We start from the raw sequence: 18702 nt of genomic DNA, 5'->3' as shown, positions 1-18702 counted from the left end.
GTAAGGGGAACGCTGTTACTCCGGGCCCTGAGGCCACGGACCTGCCCCTACCTCCCGCCGCGGGACCCAAAGCTCTGGGTGCTGCACCGCCCACCGTACCTCCACCACCAGTATTCAGCCCCCCAGCAGCAAGCTCTGCAGCGGAGCCTCGCCCTGAACCGTGCTCCCCAACACCGGGCACGATCAGAAAGTCACCGTCCTGGTTAAAAGGCCGAGTGCCCGCGGGCGCTGCACCCCAGCCGGGGCCCCCAGTCGTGCCATCATTGGGGAAAGACCTGTATGAGCAGCACACCTGCCCGGATGGGACACCATTCGTCTGGCCGCCTGAGTACACCAACCCCCACTCCAGGAAGAGTCATCCCGTAGGAGCAAGGGCCCCAGATGAACCGCTAATCCCAGCTCCGGAGCCCGTGGACCTCTCTTCACCCCGCTGGAGGACGCCCAATTCGAGGGGGACCCCACTGGAGAAGACCTGATGGGGTTCACTCAGGAGACCCGGGCGGGCGCCGCCCGGCGCTATGAGACCTGCCGCCAACAACTGGCAACGTTTGAGCGGGAGCGGAGAGAGAGGAAAGTGAAGGAGGAGTGGCTCCACATTAAAAACGTGGAGCAGAAGACAAGGACCTGCCAGGACCCCCCCCCCGTACAGCTCACGGTCCCCGAGTCACCGGGACTGTTAAGTTTCACATGGCATGTGGCTGGGGCATCATCCAAGACCCGAAGACCATAAGCCAGGTGTTTGTAAACAGGAGCGACGTAGAGTCCCACCTACCGGAGGGGCACAGTGGACAGGACCTGGTGCCTGGAGATACCGTCACCTATACCAGGCATAAGGGAGTGAAGGGGTGGTACGCCCTTCATGTCCACCGGGTCAAGGAAGAAGAGGAGCAATCGTACCAGGAGGAGGAGGAGAAAGAGGGCCCGGACGGGTCTGAACCTGAGGAAGAGAAAGGAGCGTGTGGAGCACACCGTTAATCGTAAACGGTAAAAGAGGAGATGTAAATAGTTACCTGACCGGGTATAAGGACTGTTGTGGGACTGTTTTCCACTAAGAGTGTGGTCCCCGTTGGGACAGAAAGAACTGTTGCCTATTTTTGCCCTAATCCCTAACCTGACCGAGGACAGAGCGGTCATCCCTTCCCTCTACCTGGCCGAAGACTGAGAGCGGCCAGATCCCAAGAACCCGAGAATTCAAGAATGTTTTATTTGAGAATGCCTTAATGTGAAATTTGATATGATGCCAAAGTTTTACATAGTGTTTTTGTAAAAGAGTTCTGGTGGCATTAGCCAGCTGTTGAGAAAACCTCCCATAAAAGGGATGGATGAAAGTTGATGTGTTTTATGTGTACGTACACTTTAAAAATTGTTTTTACTCTATTTCAGCCCGAGGACGTGCTGTGGTTTACCAGGGGGGAATGTAGCACCCCGAGGGCTCGGCTGCTACAGGGGTATTGCACCTCGAACCAGAGGTGTGGTATTCCACTCCCGGGTAAGGATGGAGTGTGGACTAGAACTCAGTTAGCTGCATGCACCACATACATCCCATTTCCAGGGGACAGATCAACGGTACTCCCACCAGATAGATGTGCAGGTACGACAGCGTCTGTCCCTGGCTGGAGTGGGAGGGGGAGGAATATCCCAGTGGTGCAGGAGCAGAGAGGGGAGGGACTCTGGGCATAGGAAGGAGCCCATTGGTGGCTAGTCACCTGGGCTCTGGTGTCAGAGGGAGTATAAAAGGTGGGCACCATCTTAGGAGTTCAGTCAGACAGAAGAAGAGGAGAAGAGTAGTGACAGGGAGCAGCAGCCCTGTCTGGGTGCTGCTCCTGAAGGGAGCAAGAGAGAGAAAGACAAGAGGAAAGGAACAAGGAAGGAATGGAACCTGGAGAAAGGCCCAGAGACATGAAGGAAGAGGGAACCCGAACACGCTAGGAGTCAGCGGGTGAAGGGTTGGCAGATCAGGGTACCGGATCCTGAACTGGTGGAGGCCACTTATCCTCAGCCAGGAACCGGAGGTCGTGGCCACGTCTTGGCGCGACCACTCACTACACTCACCACGAAGGCACGCCACATAGGGTCAGGGAAACCGGAGATAGGTTTCGCCACCAGAAGGCCCGAGGAAGCTGGACATGGGTGGGTCCCTAGTGGGGACGGCCAGAGAAAGGAACGGAGAAAGGAGTTCAAGGTCACACTCTGGAACTGCCTGGGGGTTGGTTGAGCCCCGTACCTGGTGGACGCAGCACGGCTCGGGTCGTCATCACCTGCAGGACTGACACTGATAACATCTGTGAGTAAAGCATTGAAAACTGCAATCAGTCTGTTCCATCGCACTACCAGCACTAAAGGTACCGGGACGCCCTTTCTATCACTCCCTTCACCCGCACCAGCTCCCTGAGGCCATACCTCTCCCGTTGGGGGTTATACCACCATTGCTGCACACATACCACCGGCCTCAGCGGACTGTTCTGCAGCGGCGGCCTTGCGACCGCAAATCAACGGGTGGCGTAGTCGACACTTAAACAACATCTACAAAGACTGCCACACACTTAGTTTGACTACCCTGGGCACGGACCGGGTCCCCGCCACTCGGAGACTACTACCCCCATCGGATCCGGCTCCGGGTATTCCCCCGCGCACACGTGCGCCGCACTACAGTACTGGCCCAGGGGGCGCGTCACAGGGATTGCCTGACATTCACTGTAATGCCACAGCCATGTTGGTTGTGGGCATTACACCATCCCATCTGTCTTCTGAAATGCTCTCTGCTCACAATTAAAGAGGCTGCATTGCAGGCGGAGCAAGGAACAATACAGGGTGATACCACACAGCCCAGCCTCATCCCAACAAGGATTGGGTGACAATGAGGAAGAGGAACAGGAGCTAGTTTCCTGCGCTATAGACTGTATGACAGCTGTGCAGGTAATACCATCTGTTCAGTGTGGATGGCCTGAGGACAGTGCGAGTGATGGAGGAGAGCATGGCCATTTGTCCTCTTGGTGAGGACACGGAAGTCTTGCCTGTTAGTAGTCTGGCACACATAGTTGAGTATGTTACGCTGCCTTTCCTGTGACCCTTGTTGTCCAAATTTTGGATGACAGTCATTACTGGTTGGTGACACTTCTAAACCCACGCTACAAGGAGAGCTTCCGGTCTCTTATTCCCTTGCAGGACAGGCCTAATTAAATGGGGCAGTACCAGAAGGCCCTTGTTGCAGAATTTAAAAACAAATTCCCATCTGAAAATGCTGGCGGCAAAGGTCAGTTCGTTGGACAACCAAGGAGTACAGGCGAGAGACAAATGAAATCCAGCAGAGGAACACTGCCAAAGTTCTGGGAGCATTTTCTCAGACCCTCCCCATCGCACAAGCCCTGATGTACAGGGTACCCTCAGAGGGAAAAGTTGCAGAAGATGCAGAGGGAGTACCTTGCTGACCGTAGCAACGTCCTCAGTGATTCCTCTGTGACTAATTGGGTATTCAAGCTGGACATGTGGCATGAACTGGTACTCAACTCGTGTTGGGGCAGGCCAGGACCTCCAAGGAGTAATCAGAGCGGGTTTTTAGTGCTGGTGGAATTATAACCGATAAGTGCATCTGCCGGTCAACTGAAAATGCCGACAGGCCGACTCAAGATTAACAAGGGCTGGATTGGGCCAGACTTCAACACCAAATTATAGCAGCATAACTCACTCAAATACAATTTTTTTTTTGGGAGGTCCAACTCTATTCCCATGTACCTCTCTTCACACCCCACACATGGGTATACGCTTCCTGATTTTGGCTATTTGCTCTTGTCCTCCTCCACCATTATCTCTATCATATCAACATATTCATGTCTTGCAAGGTGCATTGGAGTTACTCCAAATTTTTGGCAGCCGCTGCAGTCACTGCATATGCAATAACAGCATAGGAAACCCAATAGTTAATCATGGGAACAAAGCATAGCCAGCTGATGGCTCTAACAATAGTGAGGGCTGACTGCTGGCCCCTTAAGAATAGGCTGTGACTCAGAGTCCCTCCATCATAAATTAAACAGGATGTGTCACACACCACATGGCCAGATAAGGTTGTAAAATGTTAAAATTACATTTCCTGGTGAATGTATTTGTCTTGGTTGAAAGCAAAGGAAAACCGCTAGGTATGAACATAAACAAAAATGCTCCTCCACACCTTGGGCTATTTTGTTTTATATACAAGTATTACCCTGGAAAGGATGTTCATTAACATATTTCCCAGGAAAATCCATTTTGGTTTTGTTTTGGTATGTTTTATTGCGAGTCTGTAGAAGTGGTGCAATTCCTCTGACAATGTTGATAGCAGTGACCTGGGAGTCAGAAATGCTTCCAGGGGGTCTTCCCCATGCTGTTCCCATCGATTTGGGCAATTTAGGCCCTCTGCAGACAGCTGGGGGAGCCGCCTGAAAAATGCTGGAGTTTCCCATAGACTTACATTGGGCTCGTTGCTCGGACCGAGCACTTGAGTATTCCAATTTGCTCAATGAGCACCTGAGCATTTTAGTGCTCACTCATCACTAGTTAAGATCCTTCCCGTATCTAGAAGCCACCTTAGATATTTAGGCAACATTGGCAGGACTGGCTGACTCTACTGGAAGAGATCAAGAGTGTATTAGGACATTTTGACTTTTAATGCCCATCTTTCTCTGCAGCCTATTCAGCTCTTACCATTGAAGACATGTATGCTCAGTTTGGATGGGAATTCATATGAAGGTGGAAGGCGACAAGGAATCATTTACTCATCCAACTGATGTGTTTGGGCATGATGAAGAGGCAAGGATCAGGATTAGACTTATCTTGTATATTACACATCAGTAAAATGACAAGTGCATCACTGTTGTTGTGTAAAATTGTTTAATAAGAGCACAGCATAGAAAACAGTAGGAGTGTGGAAAGTGGGTCTTCTGTGCCAAAACAATCCTATGTTATAGTACCTGAAAGATGGTAGAAATCTAGCACAGGTAACTAGTGGCATTAGTGGGGCTGTGCCCCCCATAAGACATTATATTCTCACTGCTGCATCCAGGACATTAGTGACTGCACAGTTTTACACGCTGTATTTCTCAATCAGCTCATTGGCTTTGGACACGTAGGCACTCATGGCATCCTCCTTAGACAAGCCTGCAAAAAAAATAAAAATTATATCTATGTTGAAAGTGTGGAGATCAGCATTGTGAATGAATTCCTGCAGATTTGTAGGGCTGCACTGAAACCCCCAGCCCTCATAAGGTTTAGTCACATTGCAAGAAAACAGGATATCAATGGCTTGTAGCAGTCATGACGGCCCCCAAGTTACACACATCTGTTTTATAGACACCCCCCCAATTCCAGTGCATCTTGAAGGCTTGTGAACATTAGTAGTCATATACATGAAGTAATGAAAACTATCATGGGAAGTGTAAAATATATACCAAAATCAGTGCATACTCTGCAATAACCATTGAAAACTTAATTTTTTTCCCATATATATATTCTTTTTTTTTTTTTTAAAAACTACTGGCAAGTTTCAAGCCCTGTACATTGTGCAGCCACCAAGTCACTTATGGGTGAACTGCAATCCCAAATCTACAGCAGCCATGCACGGGAATAGATTATGATTTCCAACACTTGGTGTGAGTGTAGTGTAGTTGGGCCATGGTTGGTTCTCCTGCCAAGTCTGACAGACTTTAGAAAAGTGCTGGGTCAACAAATTGTAGGAGTCAGTTCTTGTGCCACTCTTGTTTTGCAAAAGTTTGCATAATGTATACATGCCAGAAAAGTGATAGTCGTGACAATTTTGCACAGTTCTATTTAACAGCAGTTGGTTGGCCATTACAGAAACGTACCTTTCTTTGAATTCCACGCTTCCCATTTGGCCTTGCCCTTAAGGTCCAACATTCCAGGACAATCTGCAGAAATAAGAATTTTTATTTTACAGTTCATGATAACCTCCATCACCCTGCTCTCAGCATGTCTTGCAAGGTGTAATATAGTGTTATATCCCTAGCAACTTCCCTACTGATCTATATACAGGACATACATTGGATAGTAGTTGACCCATTTGGTGGTCTTGTGTAGGGGTCCTCTGCTGTATCACCCACTATGTCTACAAAGCTGGCTCCACATCTGATTATCATCGTTCAAGTATAGACTGATGTTTGGACCAGCTGCAGGTTGCATGCAGCCTCAATGCAGTCCATATGCCAACAATAAATGTTGGGCATGCAAGAGTGGATTCACTGGCCTTACTTGCAGAGGTAGGGCTTGTTCACATTGTTTTTCCAAGGGTAAAAGGCTGCACTTTGCAGGCAACCATCATATTAGAAAGAACATGTCCCCACCATAGCTCAGTGTGTGAGATGTCAGGATATACAGTTGAAACACATGAATGTTTTGCCACAATATCTGACATGAAATCAGAATAAACCTTTCCTGTTTTAGGTCAATTAGGATCACCATAATTTTTATCATTTGCCAAATGCCAGAATAATGAGAGAGAGAGAATGTTTTAAGGCATTTTTATTACTTAGTGCATAGTCAAAAGTTTTACATTTCATTAGTATTTGGTACCATTGCCCTTAAACTGAAGGACTTGGGTCAAACGTTTGGGATATCCTTCCACCAGCTTCTCACAATAGTTGGTTGGAATTTGGGCCCATTCCTCCTGACAAAACTGGTGTAACTGCTCCAGGTTTATAGGTTGCCTTGCTCGCACCTGACTTTAGCTTTGCCCATAAATTTAATAGGATTGAGATGAGGGCTTTGTGATGGCCACACCAAAATATTGACTTTGTTATCCTTAAGCCACTTTCTTACCATTTTGGCAGTATGCTTTGGATCATTGTCCATTTGGAAGACCCATTTCCGCCCAAGCTTTAACTTCCTGTCTGATGTCTTGAGATGTTGCTTCAGTATTGCCACAATCTTTTCTCATGATGCCATCTATTTTGTGAAGTGCACCAGTCCCTCCTGCTGCAAAACAACCCCACAGCATGATGCTGCCACCCCCATGTTTCACAGTTGGGATGGTGTTCTTAGTCTTCCAAGCTTCTCCCTTTCCACCAAATGTAACAATGGTCATTGTGCCCAAAAAGTTCAATTTTAGTTTCATCAGACCACAGGACATGTCTCCAAAAATTAAGGTCTTTGTTCCTGTGTGCATTTGCAAACATTAATCTGGCTTTTTTTATGTTTCTTTTGGCACAATGGCTTCTTCTTGGCAGAGTGGCCTTTCGGCCCATGTTGATACAGTACTCATTTCACTGTGGTTATTGCCACAATGTTACCAGTTTCTGCCATCATCTTCACAAGGTCTTTTGTTTTGTCCTTGGGTTGATATGCACATGTCAGACCAAAGCATGTTCATCTCTGGGACACCACAGAACCAGTCTCCTTCCTGAGCGGTATGATGGCTGGACATTCCCATCTTGTTTGTACAGATGAATGAGGCATCTTCAGGTATCTTGAAATTGTACCCAAGGATGAGCCAGACTTGTGCAAGTCCACAATTCTCTTCCTGATATTGTGGTGAATTTCTTTAGACTTTCCCATGATGCTACACAGAAGCAGTGTGTTTCAGGTGTGCATTAAGATACATTCACAGGTGTGTCTAACTCAGATGTTGCCAAAAACATTACATATGGGCAGTGCAGAATTGTTTAAAGGCATAGTAATCTTAGTGTATGTAAGCTTTTGACTTTGCAGTAAGTAATAAAAATGCCTTAAAACATTCTCTCATTATTCTGGCATTTGGCCAATATTAAAAATGATGGTAACCCTAGTTGACCTAAAATGGGAAAGGTTTATTCTGATTTCATGCCAGATATTGAGGAAAAACATGAATGTGTGTCTTTATGTAGTGTATGTAAACTTCTGGTTTCAACTGTATGTGCAGTGGTTTATTTCATCCAGTCTTACCATTTATGCTCCATGCCTTTTGTCCCTGTGTTGATCCATCAGGACTTGCTCACCTATTATGCGTTTATGGGAGAGGCGGCCATTTACGTCATCGTATGCAGCATATATTTAGAACACTTACTATAGCCTTTAGCATGTCTGTATAGTGCATTTTATTTTTTTACAAATAATTCATGCACCAACCATTTTTATTCTAGACATCTACCCATGTCATTGGAGGCATTGCATTATTGTAGATTAGGAAAGGTCACCATTATATTTTTAGGGGGTCTTATCCTTCCTGCCATAAACCCCATCAGTTGCTCTATTTTGAAATTAATATATAAATTTAGATTCATAGTATTAATGCAAACATTTCCACTCATTTCTTGGTTGGTATTTGTACAAGTGTCTCCACACAATGGTTTTCAGGTTATTAAAGGTATGCGTTTCTAAACTATTTATGGTATGTGTAAACCTATAAAAGGACCAAGTATGGTTGTAATACATACAATTGTGGTTTGTGTTGGTTCTCACTTTACAGTACCAGCAAAGTGAATGAGATTTCTGGAGTCCCACGGTGCGCATTTTTTTGTGGATTTGGGCCTGCAAAGCTTTTTTTTAATTAGCTGAACACCTAGTAATGCAGTAAAAAAGTGCACGTTTTATGTAGCTTTTCTGAACTAAAATCCAAGTGTGTGCACATAACTTCTGTTAACATTAAAAAAAAACCTGCAGCAATTGAATCCAAGTATCTGAATTTGACACAGTGATGCAAAATTATTTCCCATCTGAATCTACTTTCTAGTCCCATAGAGCATGGACCACCTCCACCCCATTGAGAAGGGTCTCTTTAGAGACTAGTTGTCAGATTCACTGGGGGTTTCAGCAGTCACCTACCCCCCTACCACAGATCAATAAGTTATCACCCTATGACATTCATAGGAATGAACTTTCAATCTTGTGGAAACTTCTTTACATTTAAGAGACTTCTCTCAACTTATTCTGATTGACAGCAAGAAGCTGCATTTAAGGTGGCAGTGGACGCCTTCACATCTTAAGTTTGTACCCATGGATGTCAGTCTGGATGAACAGGTGACATCTAGCCCTGAATTGTAAGAAATGTAGTCACTATAGCACAATAGACTCCAGCAGCTCTGTGTTACCTTCATTTATACAGTCTGCCTAGGCTTTTTGAATCAGTAAAGTGTCTTTGCAGTAATCCCCTACGTTTTGGTGGATTTGCAGAAAAATGTCCATGTATACATCAGACTATTGGACAGGATGTAAGGCAAGCCCCATACTGCACAGTTTTGGATGGAGTAGGAGCAAGACATGATGTAAAGAAGGTCATTACAAGTATGTTACAATACATCAATAGCCTGATATACTATATAGATGATACCTATATTGATGTCTCCCACAGTGGCCTGCTTATAGAGCCCATAGAGTTCCTTTAGTTCGTCATCAGTTGGCTTGGTTTTCAAGTTCTTTACAGCCTCCGCTGCCTTGTCGAAATCTGCCTGCAAAATCAGAATTGAGAATGAGGCAAAGTGAAAGAAACCAATTCTGATGCTACATTGCAATAAAAATGTATACACACCTCAAAAAAATAAAGGGAACACCAAAACAGAATATAATGCGAAGTAAATCAAACTTCTGCGAAATCAAACTGTCCACTTAGGAAGCAACACTGATTGACAATCAATTTCACATGCTGTTGTGCAAATGAATAGATGGAAATTGGCAATTTCCAAGACACTCAATAAAAGGAGTGGTTCTGCAGGTGTGGACCACAGACCACATCTGTATACCAATGCTTTCTGGCTGATGTTTTGGTCACTTTTGAATGTTGGTTGTGCTTTCACACTCGTGGTAGCATGAGATGGACTCTACAACCCACAGAAGTTGCTCAGGTAGTGCAGCTCATCTAGGATGGCACATCAATGTGAGCTGTGGCAAGAAGGTTTGCTGTGTGTCAGCGTAGTATCCAGAGGCGCTGCCAGGAGACAGGCCAGTACACCAGGAGATGTGGAGGGGGCCGTAGGAGGGCAACAACCCAGAAGCAGGACCGCTACCTCCGCCTCTGTGCAAGGAGGAACAGGAGGACTGCCAGAGCCCTGCAAAATGACCTCCAGCAGGCCACAAATGTGCACGAGTCTGCACAAACGGTTAGAAACAGACTCCATGAGGGCCCGAAGTCCACAGCCCAACACCGTGCAGGACGCTTGGCATTTGCCACAGAACACCAGGATTGGCAAAGTCGCCTCTGGCTTCACAGAAGCAAGCAGGTTCACACTGAGGATATGTGACAGTCTTGAGATGCCAGGGAGAGTGATCTGCTGCCTGCAACATCCTTCAGCATGACTGGTTTGGCAGTGGGTCAGCATTTCTTTGGAGGGCCACACAGCCCTCCATGTGCTCGCCAAAGGTAGCCTGACTGCCATTAGGTACCAAGATGAGATCCTCAGACCCCTTGTGAGACCATTTGCTGGTGCGGTTGGCCCTGGGTTCCTCCTAATGCCAGACCTCATGTGGCCAGAGTGTCAGCAGTTCCTGCAAGATGAAGGCATTGAAGCCATGGACTGGCCCACCCATTCCCCATGTCTCGCTCCATCCACCAACGTCACACCACAGACTGTCCAGGAGTTGGTGGATGCTTTAGTCCAGGTCTGGGAGGAGATCCCACAGGAGACCATCCGCAACCTCATCAGGAGCATGCCCAGGCGTTGTAGGGAGGTCATACAGACACGTGGAGGCCACACACACAATACTGAGCCTCATTTTGACTTGTTTTAAGGACATTATATCAAAGTTGGATCAGCCTGTAGTGTGTTTTTCCACTTGAATTTTGGGGGCGACTCCAAATCCATGCCTGCATTGGTTAATAAATTTGATTTCCATTGATTTGTGTGTGATTCTGTTGTCAGCACAAAGTATTCAATGAGAATATTTCATTCATTCAGATCTAGGATGTGTTATTTGAGTGTTCCCTTTATTTTTTTGAGCAGTGTATATATCAGGGCTGTGGAGTCAAAGCCAAACTGCCAACTCAGACTACTCAATTTCCCCTCACTCCACAGTATGTACATAAAGTGCAGCACAGATTCATCTCAACTAAAAGCCTAAGGCTAAGTGCACATGAAGCGGTTTTGTGGCAGTGTTTCTGCTGTGAAAACGCTTGTTAATAGGTCTGCCAGCTATAGAAATGGTAATCCTGATGTGCAGTGCAAATTATATGGAAGTTTCTGCTCAGGATTACCATTGCAGTAAAAACCACAGCATGACCATTGTGCAGGCGTTTCTGCCATGAATTTGCACCCATTGAGCAATTGAACCGCACCAAATCCACAGGTATAATATTTATATCTGCAGATTTGATGCATTTCAATTAAAGCCAATAGGCGCGAAGTAGCAGCGGAAACACGGTGTGGGTGGTACCTGGTCGGCAGAGGAGTACTACTCCCCTCATCCAACCGCCGCTCTGGGGAGCAGTAGTTCTCCTAAGCAGAGCTGGGAACCACCAACAGTAAAAACCCTGCAATGACAACTATGCGTTGGAATCTGGAGGTGTGACGCCATACGCTTTGCCGATAGCTCTGTAGTGAGTAGTTGGGTTCGTGTGCTTGCGAATCCCTAGTGAAATCCAGACCGAGTGATGGCAACAGTGTGATCTCCCTGGTGTCTTCTCTGAAACCCTGACATGTGCACATATCCTCAATCTGCTCAGGGGTAGCTGAGCTATTTCTACACTATGGGAAGTATAGCAGATTCCCTTAAAGTGCGAGCAATTTGTCACTACTGGACATGTAAAAATGGCCGCTTAGTTCTGATGCACTTATGTAGTCACAAATTAAACCTCAAAAGCATTTTAAATTTATCAGGTCACCACATTTTAGTCTGTACAAGATTAGAATGATTTACCTTTAGCAGTTCTCTTAATACATGATTGTAATTCAGATCTAGGACACCAGGCTCAGACTGGCCCACAGGAGAATCCTCCGGGGGGCCACCACCTTCTTATATGAGCAGTACTTGGCAAAAGACACTTTATTCATTATATGCAAAGGCAGAATCTTATTCATTTATCAACTTGGTTTATTGCTATAGAATTTTGTGAATGAGGATAGTCATTTGCGTGCAGCTGAGAAGTGGGGTCCTGGAGTTGGATACTGTGGGCCCTTGGCACCCCAGCCCGACACTGAGCACATTACATTTATATATGGATCAGTGCTTTGCCATCTCTTTGGTGGACTAAAGTCATCTACAAATCCTTCCCAATTTAAACTTGCTCCCCAGAAACAATGGGTCAACTGTAACAAGCAGTCACCCAGAGGACATGTCCAAGACCCATACAATGTGGTTACAGTGTGACTGTTACTGGAGATTGTGGAAACTGAATACATTAATGAACCCATTCATCTCCATGCTGGTGGAGCACAGACTGGAATAAACCTCAACTAGTGTTGCTGCATCCTGTTCTGCCCTTGTCCAAATGGATATAAAATTATCCAGCACATCTATATTATGATGAGCAACATTAAAGAGAGCTTGTGAAGCCAACATGGACATAGAAGGCACTTTCATTTTGAAATCATCTTTACCCTTCTTGTAAGGGTTAGTTTTGCAGTCAAATCCATAGCTGAAATTGTATGTTAATGAGTTGCAAGTGTGTGGGTTGTGAGATGCAATTACAGCTCTCCTGCCTGGGACAGGTCACAAACACGAGCGACTTGTCAGGCAGCAGGTGATGAGCAAGAAGGTAGGCAGGAGAGCTTGGTGCACTGCCCACCCACTGCACTTGCAACTTATCAAGTGCAACCATACACCCATGATTGAATTTGGTGTAGGAGGTTAGAAATTATAGCAGATACCCAAAATATAGCCTCATAGCAATGTTTTGTCACAATGCCACCAGTAACTTAGGAATGAGTATTCTGTTTGCCATTGTTTTGCCCACATTAGTTACTAGAAGTTATACGGTAATCACTTTCCAAGTAGTGAGGGGAAGGAAGGAGAGCCACAACCAGGTTGCAGACTTGTGCGCAGCTGCATGCATGTTACATGCTGCAGGTATTACACCAAATTATGACTTGCATTGCAAACTTAATCTTTTCCATAATTTAGTGGAATTTGTATGATTACATTTCTCCCTGAAGCACAGAGCTTTTTCTTTGTGTGGCAGATACTCATTTGGGTCTATGAAGAACATAGAAGTGATGACGGCCACTTCCCTGGGGGAGCTGTATGCAGGCAGACTGCCAAAAAGTAGTTTACTTTCTTGCAGTTATAGGTGAAATTAGTAGAGAGCTAGAAAAGGCAAACCAAAGTTGTCCATCTGAGGACATGATATCCTGACCTTCGGGGGGGGGGGGGGGGTAGGGGGGTCAAGGTGTGCGCAAGGACAGGAGAGAACACTGTTGGCACCCCAAACTTCTCCCAATCTTGTGCACAGACTTGGACCACAGGAGAATCCTCCAGTGGGCTCCTGTGCAAGACTAGGCCACAATCTCTATGAGAAATACTAGACAATTCCTGAATCACTATGTATAGACAAAGGCAGAATTGTATTCATTTAACAATCTATCCAGTTCATTGTTATATAAAATTTGTGATTGAGGATCATGTCACATTTTCATTTAGCTGAAGAGAGGGCCCTGGAATTGGTCACAGGTGGGCCATTGGCTCCCCAGTCAGACACTGCTTGTGCACCCCACAAAAATGCCTCTCATCTAGCCAGTGCCAAGCAAGTTGCAAAGCCTAGAATCCATACTCCAAGGCACCCATTCTGTTATACCAGGGAACAAGTGGGAAAAAACTCCTTGTGCCATCAGCAGTTTGTGAAAGGGCACAAGACAGCTGCTTTCAATGCACCATTGTAGTGCAATCACTTCTGCAAGATAATTGGAGAGAGACAGCGACAAATGCTTGGTGCAGTGCCCATCATTTACAAGTTACAGGTATGAAAAGCTAGTAAGAAGCTTGGAACCAGAGCTGCATTGTATTCCTATAGCAAGTGCAAATATTGGGCTCCCTCTGGGGTGCAGCTGACAGTGCTAAACCTCCTTCCTTTGACAGAAGTGCCCCCGTTCCATGCCTTTCTTTTAAATACAATACATGCCTCAGCCTGTCCAAATTCCTGCACCACCAATATACAGACAAGAGGGGGCTCAATAGCAACTCATGGTGCCAGGGTGTGCCAACCAAGCCCTTTCCATGACCCTTAAGAGGGTTTTCTCACAAGTGACATTCATGGCATATTCACAGGATATGCGATGAATGTCTGATAGCTGAAAGTGCCAGAGGTGGGACCTGCAGCCATCTTCAGATTGGGGTCTCCTGTTCCCACTTTTGGGCCAGCATCAGACCCTGTTGAGAGGAGGTGGCACATGCACCAGCCCTCCAATCATTGCTGTAGGAATTATGAACACAGCATTTTAAACTTTTAGAACAATGAATGGAGATAGCCGGCACATCCACCACCACATCTCCACTCAGTCAGACAAGGGCTGGAACAGATTGATCAGCAGAACTCAGCTGTGCAGACAGATTCACTTGCCAGATAGTTATAAATGTACCTCAGGTATCCCTTATCAGACAAGTTATTATCTAGCCACAATTAAGATAATTTCTGGATTGGTGGGGGAAGCAGGATATGCAGTGATCATCATAATGGGGAACTTTGAACCTTGTTGTGCTGAGATACTACAATTTCCCTCTGGATGGGTAAAGTGCATTGTATTAGAATAGTGTGGCAGTTTGCATGTTCGACCTGCGCTCCATGCTTTCCTTATGGGGCTGCACTCTGCTTATTTTGCCAGATCCATAGAGATTGAATGGAGCATCTGACCTGTTTTGTTTATTTTGGAACAGGAATAAAAATTCCCTTTTCTGCAAGTCAGTGCTAGTCCCAGTAGTCAGACCCCCTACTGATCATTAAATCATCACCCATCCTATGCAAATTGCCTCTTCAGAGAGAAAAAGGACATGAACTTTATAGCACCACCTATTGGAAGCAGCAATCCTACAAGTCACAATCGACCAATAACGAGTCATGCAATATGACTTGGGATAAAAGCCAAATCAGAATCTCAATTTGCAGATACGGTGTGTCAGGCTATTGGCCCTCGTCAGTGCAAAGTATGAGAACAGATTTGGCTAGATGAGAGGCTCTGGACTGAGGTCTAAGGGGTAACATTTCTCCTTGTGGAGAGCATGACATAAGGGTTCTGGCATGCCAGTGTAAGGAGGCTTAAAAAACACACCCATACCCATTCATAGGCAATAGCTTGTTTCACCCAGAGAAACCCCTTTTAAGCAAATTTCCAACTCCATTGTTGGCCAACAGGAAGCGAGACCTTCAGGGCATCTGCCCATGATGAGGAGCCGCTGTTGCCCCAACGCTGCAGTATACTGTAGCTGCACCAATTATGCAAATAAGCAGCCACGATTTTTTTATCCCCCCCCCCCCGCATGCAGACTTTCCTCATTGATGCAAGTCTATGGGGAAAGGCCACATGTGGACCAGCAAGAGAAAATTGACATGCTGCAGATCTGAAAGACGCGCCACATGTCAGTTTCCGCAGGTGCATTGAGACGCATAGTGAACATGGGATTTCTAGAAATTCCATCCACTAGGCTGTAACATCTGGCCGCTGCGGGTTTGACGCTGCATAAACATGCAGCATTTCCAGACGTGTGCACATACCCTCAGGGATTCTCACCAGAGATTAGCAATAAAGAATAGACCAACCAGCACTGGATTCACTAAATTCAAGGGCCCATAGTACCATATACTGTCTTGCTCAGAAGCATAAAGCATTTTTATTCTGCTATAGCAGCAATACCTAAATTTCAATTTGTACATTTATCTGCAAAACTTGTCATGGGCACACATTAAAGGGTTTATAAGGAAGGTAAAATCCGGTGCCACATGCGATAAATCCTTTTATTCCAAAATTAAAACGCGTTTCGAGGACACAGCCCCTTATTCGTCAGTATCATACTGTGCAGAATCACCGGTTTCTGAGCCGGGACATATGCCTTATATATTCTCCTGGCCAGAGTCAGTCCAGTGGGAATGGCCTTGCTCTATACACTTGTATGGAGCAAGGCTGTGCCCACTAGTTGGTCGTACCCACTGGACGCCTGTGGGCTAGCGCCATGCAAGTGTATGGGGCAAGGTCATTCCCACTGGATGGGAGCATGCATAATACATACCCTCCGGTCCAGTCTCACAAACCAGTGAATCCTCGCTGCGCACAGTGCCTATGCTGGGGGAGTTCATAAGTCTGCAGTCACACCGTGAGCGTATTTGGTGCAGAGAATCCTGCATCTCTTGGCAGGAATATCACAGAATAAAATATATATTTTTTTGTACAGATTGTTCCCCTCATGAGTGAAATATGCAGCAAAAACACTGGAAGGAGTGTGACATGCTGCAGATTTAACCAAGTCAAAAATAAACAACGTGTGCATGGCACATCAACTCACTTAGCTGGCATCCGGAAACCCTTGAGGTTGTGACAGTGTGCACACAGCCCAACTACACAAAAACCAACAGACATTGCATAATACTTAAGTATACCATCAGACTGAGCTATAGAAATATAGAAATGTTGTAACCAAATTCACATGCAGATTAGGGATTCACCATAGAAAAGGAAACCCAGAAGAACTGGTTGCATAAGCTGCACAGCATTTGCTTATTGTGACAACTGCCCTAAATGTGTGCCCTGACTAAATATGGCCAGATGTACACCATTATACGTGTACAGGCCTCATTTAGCAAGAGTGTTACCCATAGCAACCAATCACAGCTCGGCTCTCCTCGTTTAAACAGCTCTGACAAAATGAAAGCTGCACTCTGGTTGCTATGGACAAAGACCATTTCTCCTGCAGTCAGTTGAGAACTTCCCCATCCTCAGTATATAAATGTCCAGTCTAGATTCCTTACTGAAAGGGTTAATTTTACTTAAAATCCCCATCACATGAGAAAAAAAAAAGTGTAAGGGACTGAGAAAACAATGTTACAAAGCAAGAAAGACTATACAGATGTCTAGAGATTATATTTATATCCTACCAAATCCATTCTAGTAGTGGTCAGTCACAAATCCCCACCAGACCTGCATGGCAGGAGCAGGGGTGCAGCTGGGAGCTCAGGGGCCCTAATGCGAAGTCTGTAATGTGGGCCCCCTCACCAACAATGTGCATTTAGGACACTGGTGTCTTATATGGAAGGGAGACATCTTGAGGACCATCAGGCACATGTGTGACTGCAACCTAAGCACCAACTAAAGAATGCCAAGACATGTAAAAGGAACAAACAAAAAATACACATAGTTTTCCAATAAAGAATAATAGCCCCATATGCAGTGCTAGAGCTGCACCCTGCAATGGGCTGTACCTGGGGAGACATGGTGGATGCAGGACTCAGCACAGCAGCACAATCAGCAGGCAGCAGCAATAATCTGCCGCTCAGCTGTCTGCCTTTTATATGGGTCAGGCTCCAAAACCCACTGATTGGTTCCCATGTCTTGTGCAATGACATCAGCCATTGTAACTGACATGGAGTGGAGGCTGCAGGTGTAACCCATTCATTGCCAAGACATCCATGTGGTGCTGAGAGCAGGTTTTCCGCTCTGCACTGCAGATACTGCTTATTGCACACACAGTATACAGTATCAGTGTCCATTATACACTGGGGGATGGATTAGAGAAGGTTTCAATGGTCCCAGCAGCTCTGTATCTCCAGCTGCTGATAGAGAATTTCTATAGCAGCACATCTCGGTTTGGTTTCCAGTCTTGTGCAATTTCCTGGACTATTGTGTGGAAAGTTTACTTCCACCACAGCATGTAGATCTGAACTTGCTTTGTACTGTAATACGCAGAAAATCCGCCATGTGTGAAGTCACGTCTTATTAGGGTGCATTTACATGAGACGTTTTGGGGTGGAGAGTAAACCGCAAGCAGTTAGGACGGGTTCAGACCGCCATACTACCATTAACATGCACTAGTCATTAAATCGGACCAGAATTGTGCATGCTGCAATTATTTTCCACGCTAAAAATTCGGCCAAGTTAACATGCACACTGGCAGTAACGCATCTGCGTGCAGTCCGGAGCGCACACGGACAACACACATCCATAATACGCTCATCCATATGAACTAGATCTTATTGATTGGAACATATTGCACCTTATTAAATCCAGCCTTATTCCACCTTATTTCTTGGTCCATATACAGACGGCAATGCCCGGCTACTGAGGATATTTTTCACAAAAAATGCAACAGAGAAAATCAGACGCAGTGTTTATGCTACATGCAGGATGGACCACATACGGACAGCACACAGACCGATGGTCCAGATGGAAAAAAAATAGCAGCATGCACTATTCTGGTCCATATTACGGACCATTGTAGTGTATACAATCCCAATGACCACACGTCCACATTTCAGAAATGTGTCCGGCCATTTTTTTTTTGCTTATATTGACATCTAAACCTTGTCTTAGACCTCATTCACATGGACCATTTTCATCCGTATGCTGGATCTGATTTTCATCCCTTTTTTTATGTCTGTTTTCTTCGTAGATGTGGTATTTGATTTTTTTTCATATGCAAAAAAAAATAAAATTATAAGCTTCTCCTACCCATTGAAAACTAAAAAACAGACAACACTCAGATGATACAAGGATAGTGATCATGCGCTGTCCGTTTTCATGGACACATTGATTTCAGTGGGCTAGTTTGAGCCATAACGTGGATAACAAAAGACAGATATGTCTCTGGATTTTTTTTTGCACATACACGGTCCGA

General features: G+C 45.5%; 2 protein-coding genes across 3 annotated transcripts in view; one reads left to right on the top strand and one right to left on the bottom strand.

The window, feature by feature from the left end:
• Positions 1-18702, top strand: part of LOC141264969 (S-acyl fatty acid synthase thioesterase, medium chain-like) — a 119709-nt gene that overhangs the window by 76174 nt on the left and 24833 nt on the right. The window lies entirely within an intron of this gene.
• Positions 4847-17436, bottom strand: ACBD7 (acyl-CoA binding domain containing 7). Its single transcript, XM_073677427.1, has 4 exons — positions 17291-17436; positions 9290-9407; positions 5835-5897; positions 4847-5130 (listed from the first exon to the last, which is right to left on the bottom strand). The coding sequence occupies exons 1-4, from the start codon at positions 17432-17434 to the stop codon at positions 5057-5059; spliced, it is 399 nt and encodes a 132-aa protein (XP_073533528.1). The 5' UTR covers positions 17435-17436; the 3' UTR covers positions 4847-5056.

This window comes from Phyllobates terribilis, unplaced genomic scaffold (genome assembly GCF_046119375.1).
Source record: "Phyllobates terribilis strain yellow unplaced genomic scaffold, ASM4611937v1 Scaffold_4__5_contigs__length_816908805, whole genome shotgun sequence".
NCBI lineage: Eukaryota > Metazoa > Chordata > Amphibia > Anura > Dendrobatidae > Phyllobates > Phyllobates terribilis.
The sequence above is the reverse complement of the archived record's forward strand: the minus strand, read 5'-3'. Positions and strand labels throughout refer to the sequence as shown.